The following is a 24487-nucleotide window of genomic DNA, read 5'->3' on the forward strand; positions in this document are numbered from 1 at the left end:
CCTGCCAATTAAGTCATAGAATATTCATAACTGCAGTTTTTCCTTAAGTGCTGTTTGTCTTCAGTATTTCTTACATGCAGCCATAAACACATAGGTGACTCTATCCTGCTATTTGGCATTTACTGATTGTTATTATGGAAAAGACACCTTCAATATTTAACTTCACTTCTTCATGATGAAAAACACAAATATGGGAATGTGGGTACCTTGAAACTGGTGACATTCTATTAACTATTGAGTCCATGCCATTTGCTTCGACTGAAATAGCTAATATATTTGAAAAAATGCTTGCGTTGAATGTCAATGTATTTGAATATATTTGAAGAGAAGTCCAGAAATTCACCATCACCAAATCAATTTTATATGTTTAATTTATACAAATTCATTTACATGAGGGCTGGATAATGCACTTTATTTCTTATGGGTTTTTAAAAAAATGGGAAGTACATTGTGATAGTTAGCGCCAAATTAAATATCCATTTCAAACAGACTGCTTTATAATAATGTGATTAGGATAAAGAAAAATAATTCCCAATGGGGTGGGAAAGTAGGGGTATTGGGCTTGGAAAATACTTGAATTTAGTTAACACTACACTTTTTTTGACATTTTATTGGTTGTCGTGAATCTTATCATGACTCATGAAGTAACACTGGGCAGCCAGCTGGTGGCGCCGTCCAAGGAGTATAAATACTCAGGCGTGGGCCCAGCTTGCTCAGGATGTTTCTGTAACCAGGAACTAGTGATGTAACCAGAAATCTCATGGTTTTGAAACAGTTGATTAAAGCCTTGTTTTATACTCAAACCAAGCACTCAGTGGTCTTTTTACATCATTGGTTATTTAATTTTTTTTTTACTATTTGAATATCTTCATGTCAGGACAATTTAATTCATGTATGGCCAGATTGATTTTCATAATCATACTGCCAGGTGCAGGCATGCAGCATGTCTGAACAGATATTGGCCCTGAATCTGCAGTTGGAATGATAGCGAGACTGCCAGCATTTGCCATCATTACTCTATAAAACTGACAGCAACTTCTGGCGTCCGCACACGCGCAATTACACAGAAATCCGGAAGTGGCTGTCAATGATTCCCTGCTCCTTCAAAGGGTGTGCTGCTGCAGTCTTCACCGATGTAATCAACACAGAATCGGTAATTTGATGTGAACTTCAACTTTTTATGCATTATTCTCGCTGAATTGTCGAGCCACAACCAAATCATGATGATTTGTTTAACTAATTTTCAGAACTGGTTGATGGATATCGAGCAGGCTTTCAATCTGAAGAATTCTTTAGAAAATAACTAATTCTCTTCCATTGTGTTATTTTATTCATAGAATTAAATTGATAGAATGAAAAAAGCTTGTACACAAATGAGTTGTTTCACTGCAGCTTTGTATATAGACCTAATTTGGAAATGGGAGGATTATTCACCTTAATTTTGTTAAATCATTCAATATTACTGTGAGAATTTCAGCTACATTTATACTGACCCTTTTGTGTCAATGCAAAATGTTTTTTGTGATGAATCAACAGAAAAGTGGCAGTGTAGCTTGAGCTGCTTTGTGCAGCGCTAGTGCTGCCCGCTTCAGACATACGGGGTCTCGCACGGCCAGTGACACCCCAAAGTAAATTTGCCAGGTTCACTAAGTTAGTTGCTAAGAAGATTGATTTTGAACTGATGACCAGCTTCAGTGAATTGGCAAGTTTACTTTGAGGTTGCCCCATCTGAGAGCCATGTTTCAGGTGTCAGCGGTTCCAGCACAGCACAAAACCAAAAAAAAGCAGCTTCAGAAGACTTCTATGAGGGAGGCCATCTTACACTGTTTTGAGTTCCCAAAGACTGCAGTATAAATCCAACCTTAAATTTAGTACACAGTAAGAACTCCTTAATTTCAACTTGGCAACATGTCACTATTGTTAGCAATAAAATCCAATTAACAGAACAAATCTTGTCTGGAATCTTTGTCTAGAGCAAACTATTTTCAATTTGCATTTGATTACTTACAATGTGAAGCTGTAGGTAGTCTCCAAGCCCAGCAGAACTATCTACACGCACCAAAATGGCATCTTTTACGTGTGTGTCAAAGCCCACAGCCAGTCTGTCTGCTCGGGTGCTTGGTCTGTCATTGGGGGGCCATGTATAAATGATTAGTCCACCACCTCGACTAAATATGTATGTTGTGCCAGCTGGGAAAAGAAAGAAGGTATTTTCAGAACTTTGCCTTTTAAATATACAGTATAGGAACAGAGAAGGTTATATAGCCATTAACAGGTTACCATTATATCAAAGTCTGTGCAAAAACATACCAGAATACAATTTATATTATACATAAATACATCATATAAATTGTTATACATTACTTTGCAATATGTCTTGCAATCTCTGCTATGCTTAGTACATATTGTATAGAATAAATTATGTTGTAGACAACTACTGCAGGGTCTCATTGACGCTATTAGATTTTATGAAGTGATCAGCCACTTGGTTCGCTTGCTGAAATGTAACTCATTGCCACCCATCTATTATACAGAAATCCAACTCCTCCATGGAGTTAGTAAGTCACCTCAGGCGTAATGGACTATGAATGCCACAGGCAGAATGGTTTTGTGTTCTGTAAGCCGTAGAACAAGAATCAACAAAAACACAATGGATGCAAAACCCTCATCATGCACTTATTTGATTTATAAATCAGATGGAAATGTAAATGCCTCTGATCAGTAATATAGTACGTGTTGTTGTGCCACACAGTGATCTAAATGAGCCGATCCCACTGTACTGAATTATGATCGGCTGTATGTTATCATCAGCAAGTAATTGTTAACTCTCGACTTCTTGCATTTGTTGGGAAGCTCAGCACAAAATTACATCAACCAAGAAATCTTTCAGACAACTATTTCCTTCTTCTGAAACCCACTTCCTCGGAGTCAACAGCTGAACACTTGGGGTCGATTTTAACTTGGTGCAGGATTGGCCTGTGGGGGGCCTGAAGTGTGCGATGCACCTGGAAGTCAGGAAGGAAATGATTGAAATGTGTCTTTGGAGCCGGCAGGCAGGAGTGGGAATCGGGGCGGGAGCTGGGCACTAACAGGAACCCAAGGGAACAGTCCCTTACATAATAACAACAGAAAATGCTGGAAAAACTCAGCAGGCCAGGCAACATCCGTGGAGAGAAATTAGAGTCGACGTTTCGGGTATAACCCTTTTTCCAAACTGGAAAGGAAATAAAATAGATCGAAGGCAGGGCTGCGATGACATAAGGTAAGTACTCTGGGGGATTGCGGGGGTGAGCAAGGTGGTAGTGGTGTTTGTCAAGCTGATATCAGTCGGGGGAGGGAGAGGTAATATTCACGCTCGGGAGGCCAATGGACTCCTTGTGGGGCCAAGGGGAGCATCCTGCTCCTCCTGGCCCTCAAACATCCCACATAATGGTAACACTTTTGAAACTTACCGTGGCCTCTTCTGGTCACTCTGCGGTTCCCACCAGGGACCTCCTGAATGCCAAAGTTTAAAATTCTGTTACAGCGCCGAATCAATCATCGGGCTGCAACTTTTAGATTTAAATTCAGCTCCAGACCTCATTACAGCCTTGGTCCGAACACAGACAAAGGAGCTGAATTACAGAGGTGAGATGAGAGTGACTGCCTTTGACATCGAGGCAGCATTTCACCAAGTGTGGCATCAAGGAGTCCTAGTAAAACTGAAGTCAATGGTAATCGGGGGCGGGGGGGGACTCTCCACTGGCTGGAGTCATACCTAGCACAAAGAAAGATGGTTGTGGTGGTTGGAGTGTGATGAAATATCCCATTCATCACTCATCAGTATTTCTCTGCCTGTGACTGTGGTTGGTTTCAGTTTCATTTCCATTGTATTGTACTGTGTGTCGGGCTCCGCCCATACCTGGCTCCTATGTAAGCTGGCCCAGCCTGCAGCACATCCAGTACGGCAGACCTCTGGATGGAAGATACATTCTCCTCTGTGTGTTACCTTCTAAGTCAATAAAAGCCTTGTTTTGTTTCGCTAACATCGAGTCTCGGATTTATTGAGGCACATCAATTTTATTGACTTAATTTTCAACACAATGGATCAACTCTTGAAACCCGAACGTTTGGATTTGGACCAGCATGCTTCGGACGCATCGGCACGCTTCGGACACTGGTTTATGTGTATGGAATTTTTCCTGGACAATTCTGCAGCTGTCAAAGACGCTACGGACGCTGTGAGTATGAAACTCGGAATTCTGCGGAATTGGGTAAGCCCCCTCATCCAAGACGCCGACACGTACCCAGCCGCCTGCGACATCTTAAAGGCGCATTACCAGCAGCCTACGAATGAGGTGTATGCTAGGCATCTGCTCGCTACTCGCGCACAGCGACCTGGGGAATCGGTGGAGGAGTTCCTAGGCACTCTGAAAACGCTTGGCAAAGACTGCAAGTGCCAAGATGTAAAAGCCGCAGTGTACACTGACGAGCTTGTTCGCGATGCCTTAATCACAGGCCTCAGCTCCACTTACATCTGGCAGAGACTGCTGGAAAAAACGGGATTGGACCTGAAACAGGCTGCGGACACAGCACGATCCCTGGATGTGGCCCAGAGAAACTCAGACGCCTACTCTTCAGCCCGCGCCGTCCACGCCGCCACGTGTGCACCAAGGGTGCCGCCATCTTGGAAGGCATCTTCCCCGCCCGGCAGCCCGACACCGTCGGGGCCCCGCTCTCCCCGCAGAAGCCCTACGACAGCCGCGACGCGTCGGGGACCCAACTGCTACTTCTGCGGGCAGCCGAAGCACACCAGAAACCTGTGCCCTACCTCGACAACGTCACCATCTGCGGTCACAACCAGCAGGATCACGACTCGAACCTCGAGAGGTTCCTGAAAAGCGCACAAAAACTCAACCTCACCTACAACGAGGACAAGTGCGTTTACAACACCATGCGCCTCTGCATACTAGGCAGCGTGGTGGAGAATGGGGAAATCGGACCAGACCCCGACCGATTGCGCCCCCTACGGGAGCTGCCCCTACCCAACACTCCCAAAGCCCTGAAAAGGTGCCTGGGGTTATTTTCTTATTATTCCCAATGGGTCCCCAACTACTCCGACAAAGCCCGCCCCCTCTTGAAAGCATCCTCTTTTCCGCTCTCTGCTGAGGCCCATGCCGCCTTCAAAAGCATTAAGCAGGATATTGAGCGGGCCACGCTACAGGCAGTGGACGAGAACACTCCCTTTCAAGTGGAAAGTGGTGCGTCTGACTTTGCCTTGGCGGCCACCCTCAACCAGGCAGGGCAGCCCGTAGCTTTCTTCTCGAGGACCCTCCAAGGGCCCGAGATCAGACACTCCTCCGTAGAAAAGGAGGCCCAAGCCATCGTGGAGGCAGTGCACCACTGGCGCCACTACCTAGCCGGCAAACGCTTCACCCTACTTACCGACCAGCGGTCGGTAGCATTTATGTTCAATAATAAACAGAGGGGGAAGATTAAAAATGATAAGATTCTTAGGTGGCGGATCGAGCTCTCCACCTTCGATTATGACATCATTTACCGGCCAGGGGCCCTTAACGAATCCCCCGATGCCCTCTCACGAGGGATGTGTGCCAGCGCCACCGGGGATCGGCTACAGACCCTCCACAATGACCTCTGCCACCCAGGGGTCACGCGGCTGTTCCACTTCATAAAGTCCCGCAACTTACCCTACTCGATTGAGGAAGTTCGGTCCCTGACCAGGAACTGTCGCACTTGCGCTGAGTGCAAGCCTCGGTTCTACTGCCCAGATAGAGCCCACTTAATCAAAGCTACACGGCCCTTTGAGCGGCTCAGCTTAGATTTCAAGGGCCCCCTCCCGTCCGTCGACCGCAATGTTTACTTCCTGAACATTGTGGACGAATACTCTCATTTCCCATTCGCCTTCCCCTGCCCAGACATGACCAGCGCCACGGTCGTTAAATGCCTCAACAGCCTGTTCTGCCTGTTCGGTATGCCGAGCTACATCCATACGGATAGGGGGGCGTCCTTCATGAGTGAAGAGCTACGCCAGTACATGCTGTCCAGGGGGATCGCCACGAGCCGTACCACCAGCTACAACCCCCGGGGTAACGGTCAAGTGGAGCGAGAGAACGGGACAGTATGGAAAGCAGTCACTCTAGCTCTAAGGACCAAAGGCCTCCCTATCTCCCGCTGGCAGGAAGTCCTCCCAGATGTGCTCCATTCGATACGGTCGCTATTGTGTACTGCCACTAATGCCACGCCTCACGAGCAAATGTTTGTCTTTCCCCGGAAATCCACCTCAGGCGTATCCATGCCGTCATGGCTCTCCACCCCAGGTTCGGTATTCGTGCGAAGGCATGTGAGGGGCCACAAGACGGACCCTCTCGTGGAGTCAGTGCACCTACTCCACGCCAACCCCCAATACGCGTATGTCCGGCACGCCGACGGAAGGGAGGACACCGTGTCCATAAAAGACGTCACCCCAGCCGGTAACGACAACAACCACGACAACAGCAGCAACAACGACCACAGCAACTCTTACCCACCCACTACTCTTTCATCACCCCCGGAAGAACATCGACCAATGGTACCCCCACCAACCACCCCTTCAACAACCCTGGCGGCACCCCCGGCAGAGACCCAGGAGGCCACCGGGGACACCCAGCCGACACCCGTGGCACCACAACAGCCACGTCGGTCGCAGAGGACTATCAAACCCCCGAACAGACTAAATCTATAGAAGGGGTGAATGTGATGAAATATTCCATTCATCACTCATCAGTATTTCTCTGCCTGTGACTGTGGTTGGTTTCAGTTTCATTTCCATTGTATTGTACTGTGTGTAGGGCTCCGCCCATACCTGACTCCTATGTAAGCTGGCCCAGCCTGCAGCACATCCAGTACGGCAGACCTCTGGATGGAAGATACATTCTTCTCTGTGTGTTACCTTCTAAGTCAATAAAAGCCTTGTTTTGTTTCGCTAACATCGAGTCTCGGATTTATTGAGGCACATCATGGAGGTCAATCATCACAGCCCCAGGACATCGCTGCATGAGTTCCCTAGGGCAGTGTCCTAGACCTAACCATCTTCAGCTGCTTCATCAATGACATTCCCTCCAACATAAGGTCAGAAATGGGGATGTTCGCTGATGACTGCACAATGTTCAATGCCATTCGCAACTCCTCAGATAATGAAGCAGTCCATGCCCGCATGCAACAAGACCTGGATGACATTCAGGCTTGGCTGATAAATGGCAGGTAACATTCGTGCCACACAAGTGCCAAGCAATGACTATCTCCAACTAGCGAGAGTCTAACCACCGCCCCTTGACATTCAACGGCATTACCATCGCCGAATCCCCCACCATCAACATCCTGGGGGTCACCATTGACCAGAAACTTAACTGGACCAGCCACATAAATATTGTGGCAACAAGAGCAGGTCAGAGGCTGGGTATTCTGCGGCGAGTGTCTCACCTCCTGACTCCCCAAAGCCTTTCCACCATCTACAAGGTACAAGTCAGAAGTGTGATGGAATACTCTCCACGTGTCTGGATGAGTGTAGCTCCAACAACACTCAAGAAGCTCGACACCATTCAGGACAAAGCAGCCCGATTGATTGGCACCCCATCCACCACCTTAAACATTCACTCCCTCCACCACCAGCGTACCGTGGCTGCAGTGTGTACCATCTACAAGATGCACTGCAGCAACTCGCCAAGGCTTCTTCAGCAGCACCTCCCAAACCCGCGACCTCTACCACCTAGAAGGACAAGGGCAGCAGGCACATGGGAACACCACCACCTCCAAGTTCCCCTCCAACTCACACACCATCCTGACTTAGAAGTATATCACCAATCCTTCATCGTCACTGGGTCAAAATCCTGGAACTCCCTACCTAACAGCACTGTGGGAGTACCTTCACCACACGGACTGCAGCAGTTCAAGTAGGCAGCTCACCACCACTTTCTCAAGGGCAATAAATGCTGGCCTTGCCAGCGACGCCCACATCCTATGAACGAATTTAAAAAAATTAAATTCGGGCCTCTGCCTGCCTGCAGCAGGAAGTCTCGAGCCGGTTTCAAAGTCAGGGAAAATAAAATGTCACCGGGCGGGAACGGTGCGGCCTCAGGTCAGTAGGTGGATTGAGACGTTTTGAACCCCACCCATGCAAAATATAGGTCTAATTTTGATGGATTGCTGTTGCATCTGGCCACTTCCCATGTGTTATGCTTGGTTTTGTAGTTGTGGCAACAATTTGTTCTTTCGACCACTTTGCTCTGGTTTTAGATAAGGCAGATTCAAGGATCGGATTCTGATGTGTATGTAAAGAATTCACGAAAAACCATTTGTACCATTTGTATGAGACCTACTTCTACATGAGCTTTAGTAAATGTTGCATGTGCCACAATTTGGTAACAGAAAAATGTACTTCACCCAGCCTGATTATAGGATCAATGGACATGGAAGGAGATTGGTATTAAGATGACATTCTACTTCAATATTTAATGGTCAGGTTGATACAGGGGTAAAGGATGATCACTTTTTTCAAAACTCCATAAGATTGCAATCTATGCCAACCTGCAGAACCATTTAATTGCAGTTTTATTTTTGTGCAGTGAAACCCTAGAAAAGTAATTGCAACAGTGATTTGAAAATTGCATCTTTTTCACTGCATAATTGCATCTTTTCTCCAGCAGTTTCCACATGTTTTCACCCAATTCATTGATCCCTATTCTATTTTCAATTCCCCATCTGAGAGGGCAACCAGATAGACAACCTGGTACTTTTAACCAGCTGCTTGAATGTGCGTGAGACAGGGATGGGACAACTCACCCTCCTATTTTTCTCTATCCCTCAAGGGAAGTGCTTTGCATTGGTTCAGCAGCTCCCCAGAGTTCTCCACTTGTATGCGGCCAATAACAGAAAAGAACCCATGTCTTACCACTCCACTGTGCAATACAATGGTGCACGCAAGCTCTGTACCATTGATGCCATCAGCACCCCCATCAAACCCAAAAGTTAAAATGTAAAAATAAACAATTGCACAGGTATTTTATTGACTTAGTTATTTTTTTGCCTGTGGCAAATAGGTTACCTATAACGTATCATATTATATACTTTGTACTTTATCTAACCATAGAAAAAGTATTCACAAATGTTTGCAATGAAGGTTGTGTTGTGTTTTGTTTTGTAGCAAATGTAGACCCTGTTGGCAAACAGCTGTGGCTCTGACCTCGCCATGTACTGTTATGGCTCAGTACACTGAAGGGAAACACTGTGAATGAGCTGTTTATGTCTCATTCACGACACTAGTGAAGAGCCATCAAGAACTGAGTTCAAGCTATTAAATGGAAGCAGACTTTGACAATATTTCCTACCAAATGCCAAAGTACATCTCAAAAACAGAATATACAAAATGCATAGAATGAACAGGTCACTGAGCACTTGGCAGGTGCAGTGAGTTGGACGTCTGCCTTTCACCTCTAGGATCTTTCAAATCCAACCTAGACTGAGTGGTTGTGAAAGTCTCCTCAATCTGCTGGCTATAACAGTCCTATGTGAAATGAGTTTGGATAGTCTTAGTCCAGTTCCTATTCAACATGAGCCCACAGTATGAAAGTATCCTGAATTCAACAACAATCAGCATTAGATTGACAACCTCACTCAGAAGCTACAGCATGATTGGTGTGAGAACTGGAAGATCATCTTTTGGAGTTGGGGTAGAGGCATATTGTTGGAGTAAAGGGAGTGCTACCCTGTAAATAACTAAGAAATGTGAACCGAGAATACTTGATGCTGCAATGGCGGGGGGCGGGGGTGGGGGGAGTAATGGGAGAGATTTTAAACCCCAAAGACGGGTGGGTCGGGTGCAGGTGGGAGGTAAAAAGAAGTTTGAATCTCAAACCAGACCCAAACCCACCTCCAACTTGCCCACTTCCAGTTTTAACGGTGGTGGGTGGTGTCGGGCGACCAATCCGCTCTCAGGAGGCAGGTCTGTCACTGAAGTCTTTTAAGGAGGCTGCATGCCTCCATTTTAACAGGATTTTTATTTTTAACCCATGGAGGTTGGGCTTCCTGGGGCTCGGGAACTCTGGCAGGAAAAAGGAGGTGAGATGGGCCGGATGGACGAGGTAAGTGCATTTGCAGCACTGCTTGTGGGCCAGGAGCAGCAGGAGTGTTTCCTCCAGGTCCAACAAGCTAACCTGTTTGCAGACCCCACAATTGGACCCCGCGATCTCCGACTCCCCCCGCTATGTCAGAGTGCTCACACCCCCATCTCTGACTTTCCCCACCTGCCCCCCCACCCCCATGATCGTCGACTTTCCCCATCCCCGCTGACTCCCCCAACCCTACTGCGATCTCCTACTTAACTGGCATCTGTTCCTCGGCTGCTATCCCACCTGACAGGCAGCCAGCCAGCCTGTCAATCTAGCTGGTTGTCAGGCGTGAAACCTGTTGAGAAAATAGGGCATCCAGGAACCCATACATCCGGGTTTCCCATCTTCAAATCCTGCCCCGCCCTCTCTTCTCAGCTCTGAGTAAATATCAGGGCCTGAGCATCTGAAAAGAGTTCATACCAGAACCTTTTGAACAAAGATTCCTTTTTATTGTTCCAAAATGCCATGTTTTCAGAATTCAACACAGGTTCCATTTTAATTGGCTGAAAATATGAAAAGAAAACATTGGCCCGGAATTTGAAGTTCCGATGATGGCATACGCTCAGCCATACACCGTCAGAGAAAGGCCCCGCAAGTTCTGGGTTTCTGCATGCGCTGCACGAGTGCAAAAACCCGGAACTTGCAGACTGTCAAGGTACACCTTGACAGACCTACTGAACTGACTAGAAATTCACTTGCGCTGGCACAGAACTACTGCCCAGCAAATGCCCACGAAACTCTTATGCCTGGTAAAAACAGGCAGAGGGCCTGCTTCCCTCACCAGAAGGATCTTAAATTAAAAATTTAAATACAAACACTTAAAATTACTTTATGCAAATTTTGGCCCTGAATAAAATGTTTAAAATTATTTTTCAAAAAATTACATTTTTATTGTATTTGCAGTATTGAACGGACTTCACATTAAATTTTAAAATGAGAACATTTATTTTTATTGCGGTTGTCTAAATTATTTAATTATTTCAGGATTCCATTAAGGTTTATGGGGATTCCTTTCGTAAATGGAATCCTCCTTTCTCATTGGAGGACCGGGCCCACGTGATCCCAGGGACACTTCCAAACCGAATGCATCTCTGAGATCCGTTGGCCTTTATGCAGGCCTGGAGGCCCAGGACCTGAACTCTCCGTAGCTTTAGAGCTTAATTCGCGGGTTGGAGACGTACTCCGAAGGTGCGCCTTCGACCACAAATTCAGGGCCAATAGTTCAACGGCTATAATATCTCCAGCTGGGAAGGGAAGCATTGTGCAGAGTTACAGCTCCTGATCACTTTTCAGCAACTCTTATTGGAGTATGTACAAGAGCAACAAGTGAAGAAGGATTGGGCTCAGGCTCATCTGTCATGACACCTACTATTGAATAAGCCCACCGATACTCGGGACGATTTTGTCAGCCCTGGGGAGGCGGGACTGCCGGGAAAATGGCAGAAACTGGGAGCGGGTACTGAACCCGCCCCCAACCCGCCTCCGTGCCATCTTCCCAGGAAGCGGGTCCCCGACTCACGCTGGGACCCGTCTCCTCGAGGTGGGAAGGGGATTACAGCCACTTAACTGCAGGTAACAGGCGGTTAAGAGGATGATCCCCATTTTTCCAACACAAGTGCGGGCTTCCCGACGTTGGGAAACCCCGCTAGGGTCAGCGAGGCGAGCAGTGGGTCTGCGGGGGGTCAGAGGGTTCGAAAGGTGCGCTGTGGAGGTGAGTGATAGGTGCAAGTGTGGAGAGGTGACTGAAAAGTCTTAGAAAAAGTTTTCTTACCTTTGTTTCTTCCTGCAGGCTTCAATCATTGGGGATCTGGAGGCTCCGGCATCTCCACGGCAGAGATGACAGAATGGCTGCTGCATTCTCCGATGTAACAGCCATCTGATTTCTGCTCAGGGAATAGGTTTGGTGAGTCTTGAATACAAGGACTCACCAAACAACAGAGAATGTCAGTGTTTGACAGCCTCTCAAAGCTGTCAAATGATGACAATTCATCTGTCAAAAATTTTTGACAGATGAAACATCATTCGCTGATGCTCTCTGTCACCAGCTTTCCCTTAATTGGCCTGCTAAACCCACTGGGCAGGCTTAACAAGGTCAATCAAGGGAAAATAGCATGGGTTCCCCGTACATCGATGGAGGTGGGACTAAAACCTGACAAGCAGCAGTCCCATCTCCATCACGTCCCCATTGGCAAAATCAGCCCCTCAGTGTCTAGACTTGGGTATAAAGAATGGTCACTTGTGCAAGGCTCACACCATTTTTGGAACCGTACTTCAGCATATGATAAAACTGGGCAAGGAATCATGAGGCTGAGCTGTGATGGCCCCTGACATTGAATGGTTCCATACCTCTGCATGGGTTGCTTTGTCAACCATGACTCAACCGTGGCTAACAAGGGAAATTAGAGATAGCATAAGATCCAAGGAGAGGACATATAAATTGGCCAGAAAAAGTAGTAAACCTGAGGATTGGGAGCAGTTTAGGATTCAACAAAAGAGGACAAAGGGATTAATTAAGAAGGGGAAAATAGAGTATGAGAGTAAGCTTTCAGGGAACATAAAAAACAGACTGTAAAAGTTTTTATAGATATGTGAAGAGAAAAAGATTGGTGAAGTCAAGCGCAGGCCCCTTGTAGTCAGAATCAGGGGAATTTATAATGGGGAACAAAGAAATGGCAGACCAATTAAATACATATTTTGGTTCTGCCTTCACAAAGGAGGACACAAATAACCTCCCAGAGATGTCGGGGAACATAGGGTCTGAAGAAAGGGAGGAACTGAAAGAAATCAGTATTTGTAGGGAAATGGTGTTAGGGAAATTGACGGGATTGAAGGCCGATAAATCCCCAGGGCCTGATCATCTACATCCTAGGGTACTTAAGGAAGTGGCCCTAGAAATAGTAGATGCATTGCTGATCATCTTCCAAAATTCTATAGACTCTGGAACAGTTCACATGGATAGGAGGGATAGCTAGTGTAACCCCACTATTCAAAAAAGGTGGTAGAGAGAAAACGGGGAATTACAGACCGGTAAGCCTGATATCTGTAGTGGGGAAAATGCTAGAGTTCATTATGAAAGATGTAATAGCAGAGCACTTGGAAAACACTGACAGGATCGGACAAAGTCAACATGGATTTACAAAAGGTAAATTGTGCTTGACTAATCTACTGGAATTTTTGAGGATGTAACTGGTAGAATAGAATAAGGGAGAACCAGTGGATGTGGTGTATTTGGACTTTCAGAAGGCTTTTGATAAGGTCCCGCACAAGAGATTAGCGTGTAAAGTTAAGGCACATGGGATTGAGGTCAAAGTATTGACTTGGATAGAGAACTGGTTGGCAGACAGAAAGCAAAGAATTGGAATAAACGGGTCTCTTTCCGAGTGGCAGGCAGTGACTAGTGGGGTACCGCAGGGATCTGTGCTAGGACCCCAGCTATTCACAATATATATTAATGATCTAGACGAGGGAACTAGATGTAATATCTCCAAGTTTGCAGACGACACAAAGCTGGGTGGGCGTGTGTGCTGTGAGGAGGATGCCGAGAAACTCCAGTATGATTTGGACAGGTTGGGTGATTGGGCAGAAGCATGGCAGATGCAATATAATGTGGATAAATGCGAGGTTATCCACTTTGGTGTCAAAAACAGGAAGACAGATTATTATCTGAAGGTATGCATGCAGGTGCAGCAGGCGGTTAAGAAGGCAAATGGTATGTTGGCCTTTGTAGTGAGAGGGTTGGAGTACAGGAACAAGGATGTCTTGCTGCAGTTGTACAGGGCCTTGGTGAGACCACATCTTGAGTATTGTGTGCAGTTTTGGTCACCTTATCTGAGGAAGGATGTTCTTGCCATGGGGGGAGTGCAGCGAAGATTCACCAGGCTGATACCTGGGATGGCAGGAAAGACTTATGAGGATTGGGCTTATACTTGCTGGAGTTTAGAAGAATGAGAGGGGATCTCATTGAAACTTATAAAATTCTGACAGGACTGGACAGACTAGATGCAGGAAGGATGTTCCTGATGGCGGGGGAGTCCAGAACCAGGGGTCACAGTCTAAGGATAAGGGGTAAGCCATTTAGGACAGAGATGAGGAGGAATTTCTTCACCCAGAGAGTGGTGAACCTGTGGAATTCTCTACCACAGAAGGCAGTTGAGGCGAATTCATTAAATATATTCAAGAAGGATTTGGATATATTTCTTAAGGCTAAAGGGATCAAGGGATATGGGGAGAAAGCAGGTACTGAATTAGGATGATCAGCCGTGATTTCATTGAATGGTGGAGCAGGCTCGAGGGGCCGAATGGCCTCCTCCTGCTCCTATCTTCTATGTTTCCATGTTTCTATGTTTCAAGGAAAAAAGATTTAAATGAAATAAATCAGATAGGGGGGAAAATGTGATAATTCAATCTACTTATGCTGACTGAGGTGACCAACTGATGACGAACAAGCCTATTGCAGTTGGTACATGTGAGCAGGTTTTCTTCATATACCATTTTACTTATTTTACTTGGCATAGTGACTTCTAAGATTTAAAACTTTTCTTTTACAGATAACTTTTCCACATCCAGCAAGAAAAGATTTCTTCTTTGATCTTTCACAGATTTAACAAACCTTTATTAGATGCCCTGGCTAATTCCCTGAGGGGTTTTGAGGATGCAAGTTGGAGTCATTTTATTCACGTACTATAATTTATTAAATATTTGTACTTTGACTTAATCTGTCTTTTAATTCAATACAATATGATGAATCTGCCTTTCCAATCAGAGCTGGAGGATCTCCAGCAATGACTTTTCTTTCTGCCCCCACACAATTACTTCTGGAGTTCCCTAAGGATCTATCCTTTGTCACCTCTTTTTCCTCATGTACATGCTGCTCCTTGGCAAACATCATCCACAGACATGAGGTCAGCTGGTACATGTACATCAATGACACCCAGCTTTACCTCTTCACCGCCTCTCTCAACCCTTCTCAACTGCCTCAATATTTTCAAACTGCTTGCTTGACATCCAGTTTTGGATGAGTTACAGTTTTCTTCAGTTAAACATTGGGAAAACCAAAGCCATTCTCTGCGATAAACTCCCTCGCCACCAAGTCTATGCCCGTCTATGGCCATTGTCTTAGGCTAAACCAGAGTGTTAACAGTCTCAGTGTCCTATTTGACCCGGAACTGAATTTCAAACCCTCATACCTCTCCAGTACAAAGATCACCTACTTTCATCTCCATAACATTGCACCCTCTGCCCCTGCTTTAGCCATCTGCCATTGAAACCCTCATTCATGCCCATCGCCTCCAGACTGAACTACTCCAATGCTCTCCTGGACATCTTCCTATCCTTCACCCTCTGTAAACTTCAACTCATCTAAAACTCCACTACCCATATCTTATCTTACACCAAGTTCCACTCACCATCACCCTTGTCCTTGCTGCCCTACATTGGCTCCCAGTCCTCCAACGCCTCCAATTTAAAATTCTCAACCTCATGTTTAAAACCATTTGTGATCTTGTTCGTCCCTACCACTGCAGCTTCTCCAGCCCTACAACCCCCACAGAATTCTCTGCTCCTCCAACTCTGGCCTATTCTGTGTTTCCCTCTTTGCCCCACCATTAGTGGCTATGACTTCAGGTGTCTTAGCTCCATGCTCTGGAATTCCCTCCTTTAACCCCTCCTCCTCTCCACTTCCCTCTCTTCATTTAAGACCCTCTTTAAAACCCAGCTCTGTGACCGCCACTCCTAAAAGCTCGTTCTTTGGCTTGGCATCAATTTATTGTTTTATTACATCTCTGTGAAGTGCTTTTGCACATTTTTCTTTGTTAAAGGCACCATATAAATGCAAGTTGTTCTAATTCATTATCCTCTCTGTTCACTGAACGTTACTTGTAACATTTATACCAATAAATAACCAAACATTTTGTCACAGTGCAATGTAATAACAGTTCTGAAGTGCTCATACTTTATTCAAGGTGAATCACATGCAAGACATAAAAATTCATGATTATTTTGCTTGACACCTTCATTGAAGCAAAACACAATGAATAAATTCTTTCTGACTTTCATGTGCCTTAGGTTTATCAATGTATGACAGCCCAGATAAGTAATGGGAGTGAGCAACAAGGCTCACTAATCATGTCATAACATTGTAGGTACAGTAGGTGATTCATTAAGGGAACATTTTCTTTCCTCTGCTCTGTATAATATCCCCCAACAAATGCTCTAAAGATTTAAACTGCTATGTACAGACAATTGTAAATTAGCATGAAGTGATCAGCCATTCACATCACTCCCCTCCAGGTTATGAAAAATCTAACGGTTGTGAGAGTATTCAAGCAATAGCAGTTGTGCTTGTCCATAGACTATACTTGAAAAACCATGGATTCTTCCCTGAGTACAAACATGGCAGGGGTGTATTTTACAAAAATTAGAAAATGCTTTCTTAAAGATTCAATTTTTTGCAATAATATAGGTTGACAATGAAGTCAAAGCTCATAATGTTGCTTTATCATGTTGTTTCTAAGGCTTTACTTTTCCTATCTCCCTGATGAATACAACAATAGCACTTGGTTCTGTTCTGGAAGCAGAACTCCTTGCATTATGTTTATAATCTCAAGGGTGAGGTAAAGCAGTGAAATCTTGTTGTGTACAATAGGAAGTGAATTCTATTTCTTTTATTTTTGTGTCCCAATGTCTTGAAAATAAACCTTTCTTTTGTAATACTTATAGATATTATATCAGGCAATCGGAACTTCTTTCTACAGGAAACTCTCGATTTACCGGCACCTAAATAACCAGAAATCTCTGTTAACCAGCAAAATTCAGGAGTAGGTTCAGGTAAGTTTTACTTCATATTAGTGGCCGTTCCTGGATCTGTGGCCGTGTAACCGGGGTTCCTGCACCTGTTGCTGTGCAACAGGGACGCTTGGTCTGTGGCCAGGGTTCCTGCACCTGTTGCTATGCAACAGGGACGCCTGGATCTGTGGCCATGTACGGGGCTCTTGTACCTTCTACTATACCTCTCCGTAATCTGGACTTCTTGATAAACCAGCACCACACCGGTCCCGTCGGTGCCGGATAAAAAAAGAGTTTCCTGTAATGTGCTTGCCAGAGTGCTGGAATTTTGTCGGGGCATCAGCATGAAAGTGTCTTCACATTAATTTGTTTTCCTTGGAGAAAGAAAAAGGTTGAGGGGAATATAATTCAGATATGTAAAAATGCCAAGAGGCATGAAACATGTAAATGTAAGAAGATTATTTTATTTGGACTGTAAGCACTACACTATGGGTCTAAAATTAAGATGCCTCAATCAAAAATAGACTTTGGAAGAAATTGTTTTAATTGGATCTTTTATATCCACCTGAACAAGCAGACTGGGCTTCAGTTTAATGTCTCATCCAACAATGCAGCACTCCTTCAGTACTGCACTAAAGTATTAGGCTAAATTATATGTTTCAGAATAGGTCTTAAATGCACAAGCTTCTGACTTAAAGGGGAGAATGCTCCCAAATAAACCAAAGTGACACCTGTCTTTTCTCTTTACAGAAGAGAACTGTTCTAGCATTTTCTATTGCATATTTCCAGCATTTGCAGTTTTTTTCTTTACTCTTTTAGGTTTGTCAACATAAGTGAATTCTTTCACTGCAATACTTTTACAGCAGCAGATTTTACGAATATTTAGTCACAACATGAACAACTTTCTTTAAATGAGACAGCAAGCTGAACAGCACAGGCCGATAGTAGGATACCACAAAAATTGAAAGAGTAAAAGAAGTGGTGATTCTGCGATGCAAAGCTTAGGTTTTCAAATTGGAGGAAGGAACAAAGACTGAGGGAAGTGAGGCATTCTACAGTTTTGAGTCATTAGGAAAGATTAAGTTAGAATAATGGTGCAATAAATCCTGATTTCAATAGAGTGAGGGACAACACCATAAAAGTAGATTAATCTGTCACTTATCTCATTGCTGTTAGTGGAACCTTGATATGCAGAACATGAGAACATAAGAAATAGGAGCAGGAGTAGGCCATTTGGCCCCTCAAGCCTGCCCCGCCACTCAATAAGATCATGGCTGATCTGGTCTTGGCCTCAACTCCACTTTCCCGCCTGCTCCCCATAACCCTCAACTCCCCTGTAGCTCAAATATCTGTCTATCTCCGCCTTGAATATATTCAATGACTCAACCTCCACAGCTCTCTGGGGTAGAGAATTCCAAAGATTCACGACCCTCTGAGAGAAGAAATTTCTCCTCATCTCCGTTTTAAATGGGCGACCCCTTATTCTGAAACTATGCCCCCTCATTCTAGATATGCACAATCTGGTTGCCACATTTGCCTGCATAACAACAGTGACTACACTTCAAAAAGTAATTAATTGGCTGTGAAGCACTCTGGGACATCCTGAGGATGTGAAAAGCATTGCATATGTGTGATTTATTTTTTTTTTCTTTCTAAAGTGTAGACAAAAGCATGTTGGACGAGAGCTTAGTTTTGTATTGGTAACTTGGTTGCAGCAAATCAGCAAAAATTGACAAATGTTAGCACAATGAAATAAAAGCTTTGATATTAGTAAATTTGAAAAAAAAAGTCACTGAGAGATCAAGACCAAGCAGCCCACGGAAAATAATATGGAGAAGTCAGTAGGCCACGATGATCCCATTGGGTGATGCTCCTGAAGATTAGAGTCACGGGCGTTGCTTCTGTGAATTTTTCGGCTAAGGAAGCAGTCAAACATCAACAGATGGATTTCTGCACATGCTCGGGGCTGTGCAGTGGCTCCTGCGAGTTCCTCTGATGAAGACAGCTTCGGTGGCTCCCAGGAATTGTAGTTCTCCCAAGTGCCGACAGACAAATTTAACACAAATTTTGCCCGATTGATTACGGAGGCAGGGTGTACCCAGTAGGAGAGAGGATGTGCTCATAGACCACAGTGTTCAGAAACCCTAGCAGAGTACACAGCCATATATTTTGATACTATTACTATATAACTGCTATGCTTTCATTATTAATGAGAAACTGCCTGAACTGCCAGGATGCAACATTTACTTCAAGAATAATTTTTTTAGGCATTCTAAGTTAGGATGTGCAGGAACAACAATTTTAGTCCAGCTCTGTTTCTAACATAGATGCTTTCAAGCAGCATCCAGACACCCCAGATATAGATTTTTTTTTAAATCCAGTCAGGGAATGGAAGCCAGAAACAGTATATATTTCATCAGCTCAGTGGTTCCTTCAGTACTCATCATTTACAACTTGTGCTCTCCATTCTTTCCACTACATTCTTCCACAGCATGCCACCTGCCAAATCGCTGTTACTTCCTACACATGACTTCTGCTAGTCTTCCGCTACTTAATCACCAGCTCCCTATTAAGGGCTTTGAATGGAAAGTCATTAAGTCAATCTTCCAGAATTGACTTTCCAGAAATGTAACTTCCTGCTGTTTCTCCACACGCACAGATTTTCAAAAAGCATAAGGTGCCACACAAGAGGTTGGTACACAAGATTAGGGCTCATGGGATTGGGGGTAATATATTAGCATGGATTTTTTTTTAATTCGTCGATGGGATGTGGGCATCGCTGGCAAGACCATCATTTATTGCCCATCTATAATTGCCCTTGAGAAGGTGGTGGTGAGCCACCTTCTTGAACCGCTGCAGTCCGTGTGGTGAAGGTACTCCCACAGTGCTGTTAGGTAGGGAGTTCCAGGATTTTGAACCAGCAACAATGAAGGAACAGCGATATACTTTTAAGTCAGGATGGTGTGTGACTTGGAGGGGAGCTTGGAGGTGGTGGAGTTCCCATGCGCCTGCTGCCCTTGTCCTTCTAGGTGGAAGAGGTCGCGGGTTTGGGAGGTGCTGCCGAAGAAGCCTTGGTGAGTTGCTGCAATGCACCTTGTAGATGGTACACACTGCAGCCACAGTACGGTGGTGGTGGAGGGAGTGAATGTTTAAGGTGGTGGATCAGGTGCCAATCAAGTGGGCTGCTTTGTCTTGAATGGTGTCAAGCTTCTTGAGTGTTGTTGGAGCTGCATTCATCCAGGCAAGTGGAGAGTATTCCATCACACTCCTTACTTGTGCCTTGTAGATGGTGGAAAGGCTTTGGGGAGTCAGACGGTGAGACACTCGCCACAGAATACCTAGCCTCTGAGCTGCTCCTGTTGCCACAGTATCTATGTGGCTGGTCCAGGTAATAATCTGGTCAATGGTGACCCCCAGGAGTACTGTATACAGTTTTGGTCTCCTTACCTAAGGAAGGATTTACTTGCCTTAGAGGGAGTGCAACGAAGGTTCACTAGATTGATTCCTGGGATGGGGGATTGTCCTATGAGGAGAGATTGAGTAGACTAGGCCTATATTCCCTAGAGCTTAGAAGAATCAGAGGCGATCTCATTGAAATGTATAAAATTCTTAAGGGGCTTGATAGGGTAGATGCTGGGAGGATATTTCCCAGGGTGGGGAGTCTAGAACTTGGCATCGCAGTCTCAGAATAAGGGGTCGGCCATTTAGGGCTCAGATGAGGAGCAATTTCTTCAGTCAGAGCGTGGTGAATCTTTGGAATTCTCTACTTCAGAGGGCTTTGGCTAATCAATTCTTGAGTATATTCAAGGCAGCAATCGATAAATTTTTGGATACTAAGGGATCCAAGGGATATGGATAAGTGCAGCAAGGTGGAGCTGAGGTAGAAGATCAGCCATGATCTCATTGAGTGACGGAGCAGGATCGAAGGACCGAATGGCCTACTCCCGCTCCTATTTCTTATGTTTTAGAGTCAGTCTGTAAAACTTGGAACACTATAAATATTTACAGATCCAGGACCTTAGCATATCAAATGTTAAGAGTAAGACTGATTGTAAGCTGAATTAAACAAAGGATAATGCTTCTTTTTCTTGTTAAAATAGTTACATTTTTAATTAAAAAAGAGTTGTCACTCTGATATGTGTATATCTGTCATTGTGATGTTATAAGGCTTCCATAAATGCACAAATTAGTGTGGGAGCTCGTCAGATACTTTATGGAAGGCAATATAACTAACTATAATCACTTTTGCTTATAACTGCTGAAATAAGACCCTACGGTTAATAAAAATGCTAAAACAAACCCCTTTATGACTTAAATCTTTAAACTTCATGAAAGTCGTTTAAAACAGAGCTTTATGCAGTTCCTTGCAATGCTGAATAATTACCAAGCACTTAAAAAAAAAAGCACTTACCTAAAGCAGAATTTATCAGCATTTGGTTTGAAAGAGGCCTTGAGAGTTATTTTGGGGAAAGGGTGAATAAAGGCTCTTAGTGGGTGCTGTGCTAATAAGACACGCCTGTTTGAAAGTCCGGTTTTAGCCCGCATTTAATAATAATAATAATAATAATTCAACTTTATTGTCATTGTACAATGCACAAGTACATGAACAACGAAATGTGATCTTGCAAGCTCCCATGAGTCCAGTACAAATAACATTAACATTAAACGTAAATAGCACCGTCCTGGGAGAAGCAAAGCCGCTGCGTCTGTGCGCGCCGCCATTCTATTTCCACCATTCCTCCTGTCCGACAATCTTCAGCCCAACGCCCGGGCCTGCTCACCAGCCGCCCCTCCCGGGGCTCCTTCCGTGACCTTCTCACCAACTGCCCCTCCTCGGTTACCATGATTTAAATGTGCCTGGAAGTGCTAAAACAGACACCTGCACATTTAGCACTCAAGTGCTGATTAGAAGCAATTTTCCTGGAGCGGTATGTGTAGCCTCCACTGTGTGGAGTGCGCTGGCTGAGACACAACGAATCATTTCAGGGTGGCTCAGGGACCGAGGGAGAGGGTGCACAGGTTCTCGGACATGGCACAAGCAGTCCTGATGGAGGAGGTCCACAGGAGGAGGGATATCTGTACCTGCAGTGGATGGGGGGGGGTGTGGAGAAAGGAGGCCACAGAGGCAGCTAATGCAGCAGAGGTGGGAGAAGATCGCCCAGGAGGTATCAGCCAGGAGCCCTGGCCCCAGGACATAGCTCCAGTGTTGCAAGAAATTTAACGACTTGACACGAGTGGTCAAGGTAAGAGCCCATCTCACAAACACATTGCACAATAACTGCACCACTATCAGCATCACAACCTCAACACACTTCAACAACAACAACTTGTATTTATAAAGCGCCTTTAACGTAGTAAAACATCCCAAGGCGCTGCACAGGAGTATTTTAAGACAAAAAATTTGACACCGATTCACGTAAGGATAAATTAGGGCAGATGACCAATAGCTTGGTCAAAGAAGTAGGTTTTAAGGAGCATCTTAAAGGAGGAAAGAGAGGTAGCGAGGCGGACAGGTTTAGGCAGGGAATTCCAGAGCTTAGGGCCTAGGCAATAGAAGGCACGGCCACCAAAGGTTGAGCCTTCATCCCCCATCTAACTATACACTGACATTAACACAACCCACACTACTGCATCCTCCACAGATCACTACTCACACCTGACTCATTTTACAGCTCTTCAACTACGTGAGGTATCACACACACATAAACACACATGCCGATACACTCATTCACAATCAAGACTCTTTCTCTTCCAAGAGAAGGTAGCACATAACAGGTGCCAGCAGGACTTGATCGGGGGAGGGGAAGCGCGACTGCATGATATCGCTCCCCTTGAGAAGGTAGTGCTTGCAGTGATCGGGAGGGGAGTGGGAGATGGCGTGGCCACAGGCAGAGCAGGGGTCAGATTGCCTAGAGGTATGTGGCCACTCCAGCTTCCTGACATATCCACAACTATTCCTGATCCCTAATCCCCCAAAACAATCCTCACTCCCAAGCTCCATATGGTTTCATCACACACAGCGTCATATAGTGGCCACACATGCTGCACCCTAACCCTTCTAGCTTTATCATTACAGGCTCCTAGGAGCAAGATCCACTTTTCCCTCTGGAGGAACTGGAAGAGAAGAAAGAGCCACCTCGCGTAGCCTCCCCGCCCCTGCCCCCAGAGGAAGAGGAAGAGGAGGAGAGCGAGGAAGATGTCACTACGTCAATTGTTACTACTATTGCAGGCACCAGCTCACAGACCGGCACCACACATAAATTAGAGGCTAGGTTAGAAGAGGGAACTTCAAAGTGGGACGCACCGGACACTAGTGGACAGCAGCCACTCCGGGTGGAAGGGACACCTCAAGTGCCACCTTGTCAGGGGACAAGGCTGCTTTTACGAGTTCTGCGGTAGAGGAGTCAGTTGAGGACCTCCCAGGGCCAAGCTTCAGAAGAAGGCTGATGGGTTTGACAAACCAAATGCTTGGTGCAATGGACAGCCTACCTGCAAACATATGGGTCCTGGTTAGGGGGTTTGGAGGACTTCACCTCCAGCTTGGCCCATGGCTTGAAGTAGAGCCTGGAACCCATCCTCTCCAGCATGGAGAGGCTCGCCAATTCCATCTAGTGACCTCCATTCAGTCCGTTCAATGCTTGCTGATCTACATTGGCTCCCGGTTGAGTAGCATCTCAATTTCAAAATTCTCATCCTTGTTTTCAAATCCCCCCATGGCCTCGCCCCATCCTATCTCTGTAATCTCCTTCAGTCCCACAACCCCCTGAAATATCTGCGCTCCTCTAATTCTGCCTTCTTGAGCATCCCTGATAATAATCACTCAAACTTTGGTGTCTGTGCCTTCTGTTGCCTAGGCCCTAAGCTCTGGAACTCCTTGTCTAAACCTGTCCATCTCACTGCCTCTCTTTCCTCCTTTAAGACTCTCCTTAAAACCTTCCTCTTTGGTCACCTGCCCTAATTTAACCTTATGTGGCTCGGTGTCAAATTTTTTGTCTTAAAATGCTCCTGTGCAGCACCTTGGGACATTTTACTATGTTAAAGATGGTATATAAATACAAGTTGTTGTTGTTGTTGTTGACCTGTGGAGCCCACCATCATGCAGCATCTGATGATTGAGGTCACAGCTTCCACTGCAGTCATGGCAGCTTCCATGGAACGACAAAGTGCTGCAATGGAAGCTCAGGCAGCTGCCATTGTGGTTCTGGGCTTCTCAGGCGAACGGGGCTTTCAAAGTGACTCCGACACCCAGAGATTTGTCCTCCAGCAGATCACTGGGCTGGCTGAAAAGATGCTCTGAAGTACTGGCGTGGAATCATGGGGCATGAACCTACTGGCCTCTCTCCGGATGGCAGCACTCCTGCTCCCTTCCCCGGCACTCCATTGCCCTTGTAGATGCCTGTCAGCCAGGCAGCCCAGACAGCTCAAGCCCATGCTGAGATGGTGCAGCCTCTCGGGGGCGTCGCAGGAGGGCTTCTGAACCGCTCTCTTCAGAATCTTAGCAGCCATCCAGCTCGCCTGCTGCCACCAGAGGGGTTGGCAAGATAATTTCTAGGATAGCCATA

General features: G+C 45.5%; 1 protein-coding gene across 14 annotated transcripts in view; it reads right to left on the reverse strand.

The window, feature by feature from the left end:
• nrxn1a (neurexin 1a) overlaps positions 1-24487 on the reverse strand; it is a 2435560-nt gene that overhangs the window by 670355 nt on the left and 1740718 nt on the right. For all 14 annotated transcript variants that reach the window (XM_085981317.1, XM_085981316.1, XM_085981310.1 and 11 more), the window contains one exon: positions 2009-2190. In XM_085981317.1, the coding sequence (XP_085837443.1) occupies positions 2009-2190 (182 nt within the window). The remainder of the gene's footprint in view (positions 1-2008; positions 2191-24487) is intronic.

The sequence above is a fragment of the Somniosus microcephalus genome, chromosome 3 (assembly GCF_052327205.1).
Source record: "Somniosus microcephalus isolate GS21.2 chromosome 3, FLI_Smic_1.0, whole genome shotgun sequence".
Lineage (NCBI taxonomy): Eukaryota > Metazoa > Chordata > Chondrichthyes > Squaliformes > Somniosidae > Somniosus > Somniosus microcephalus.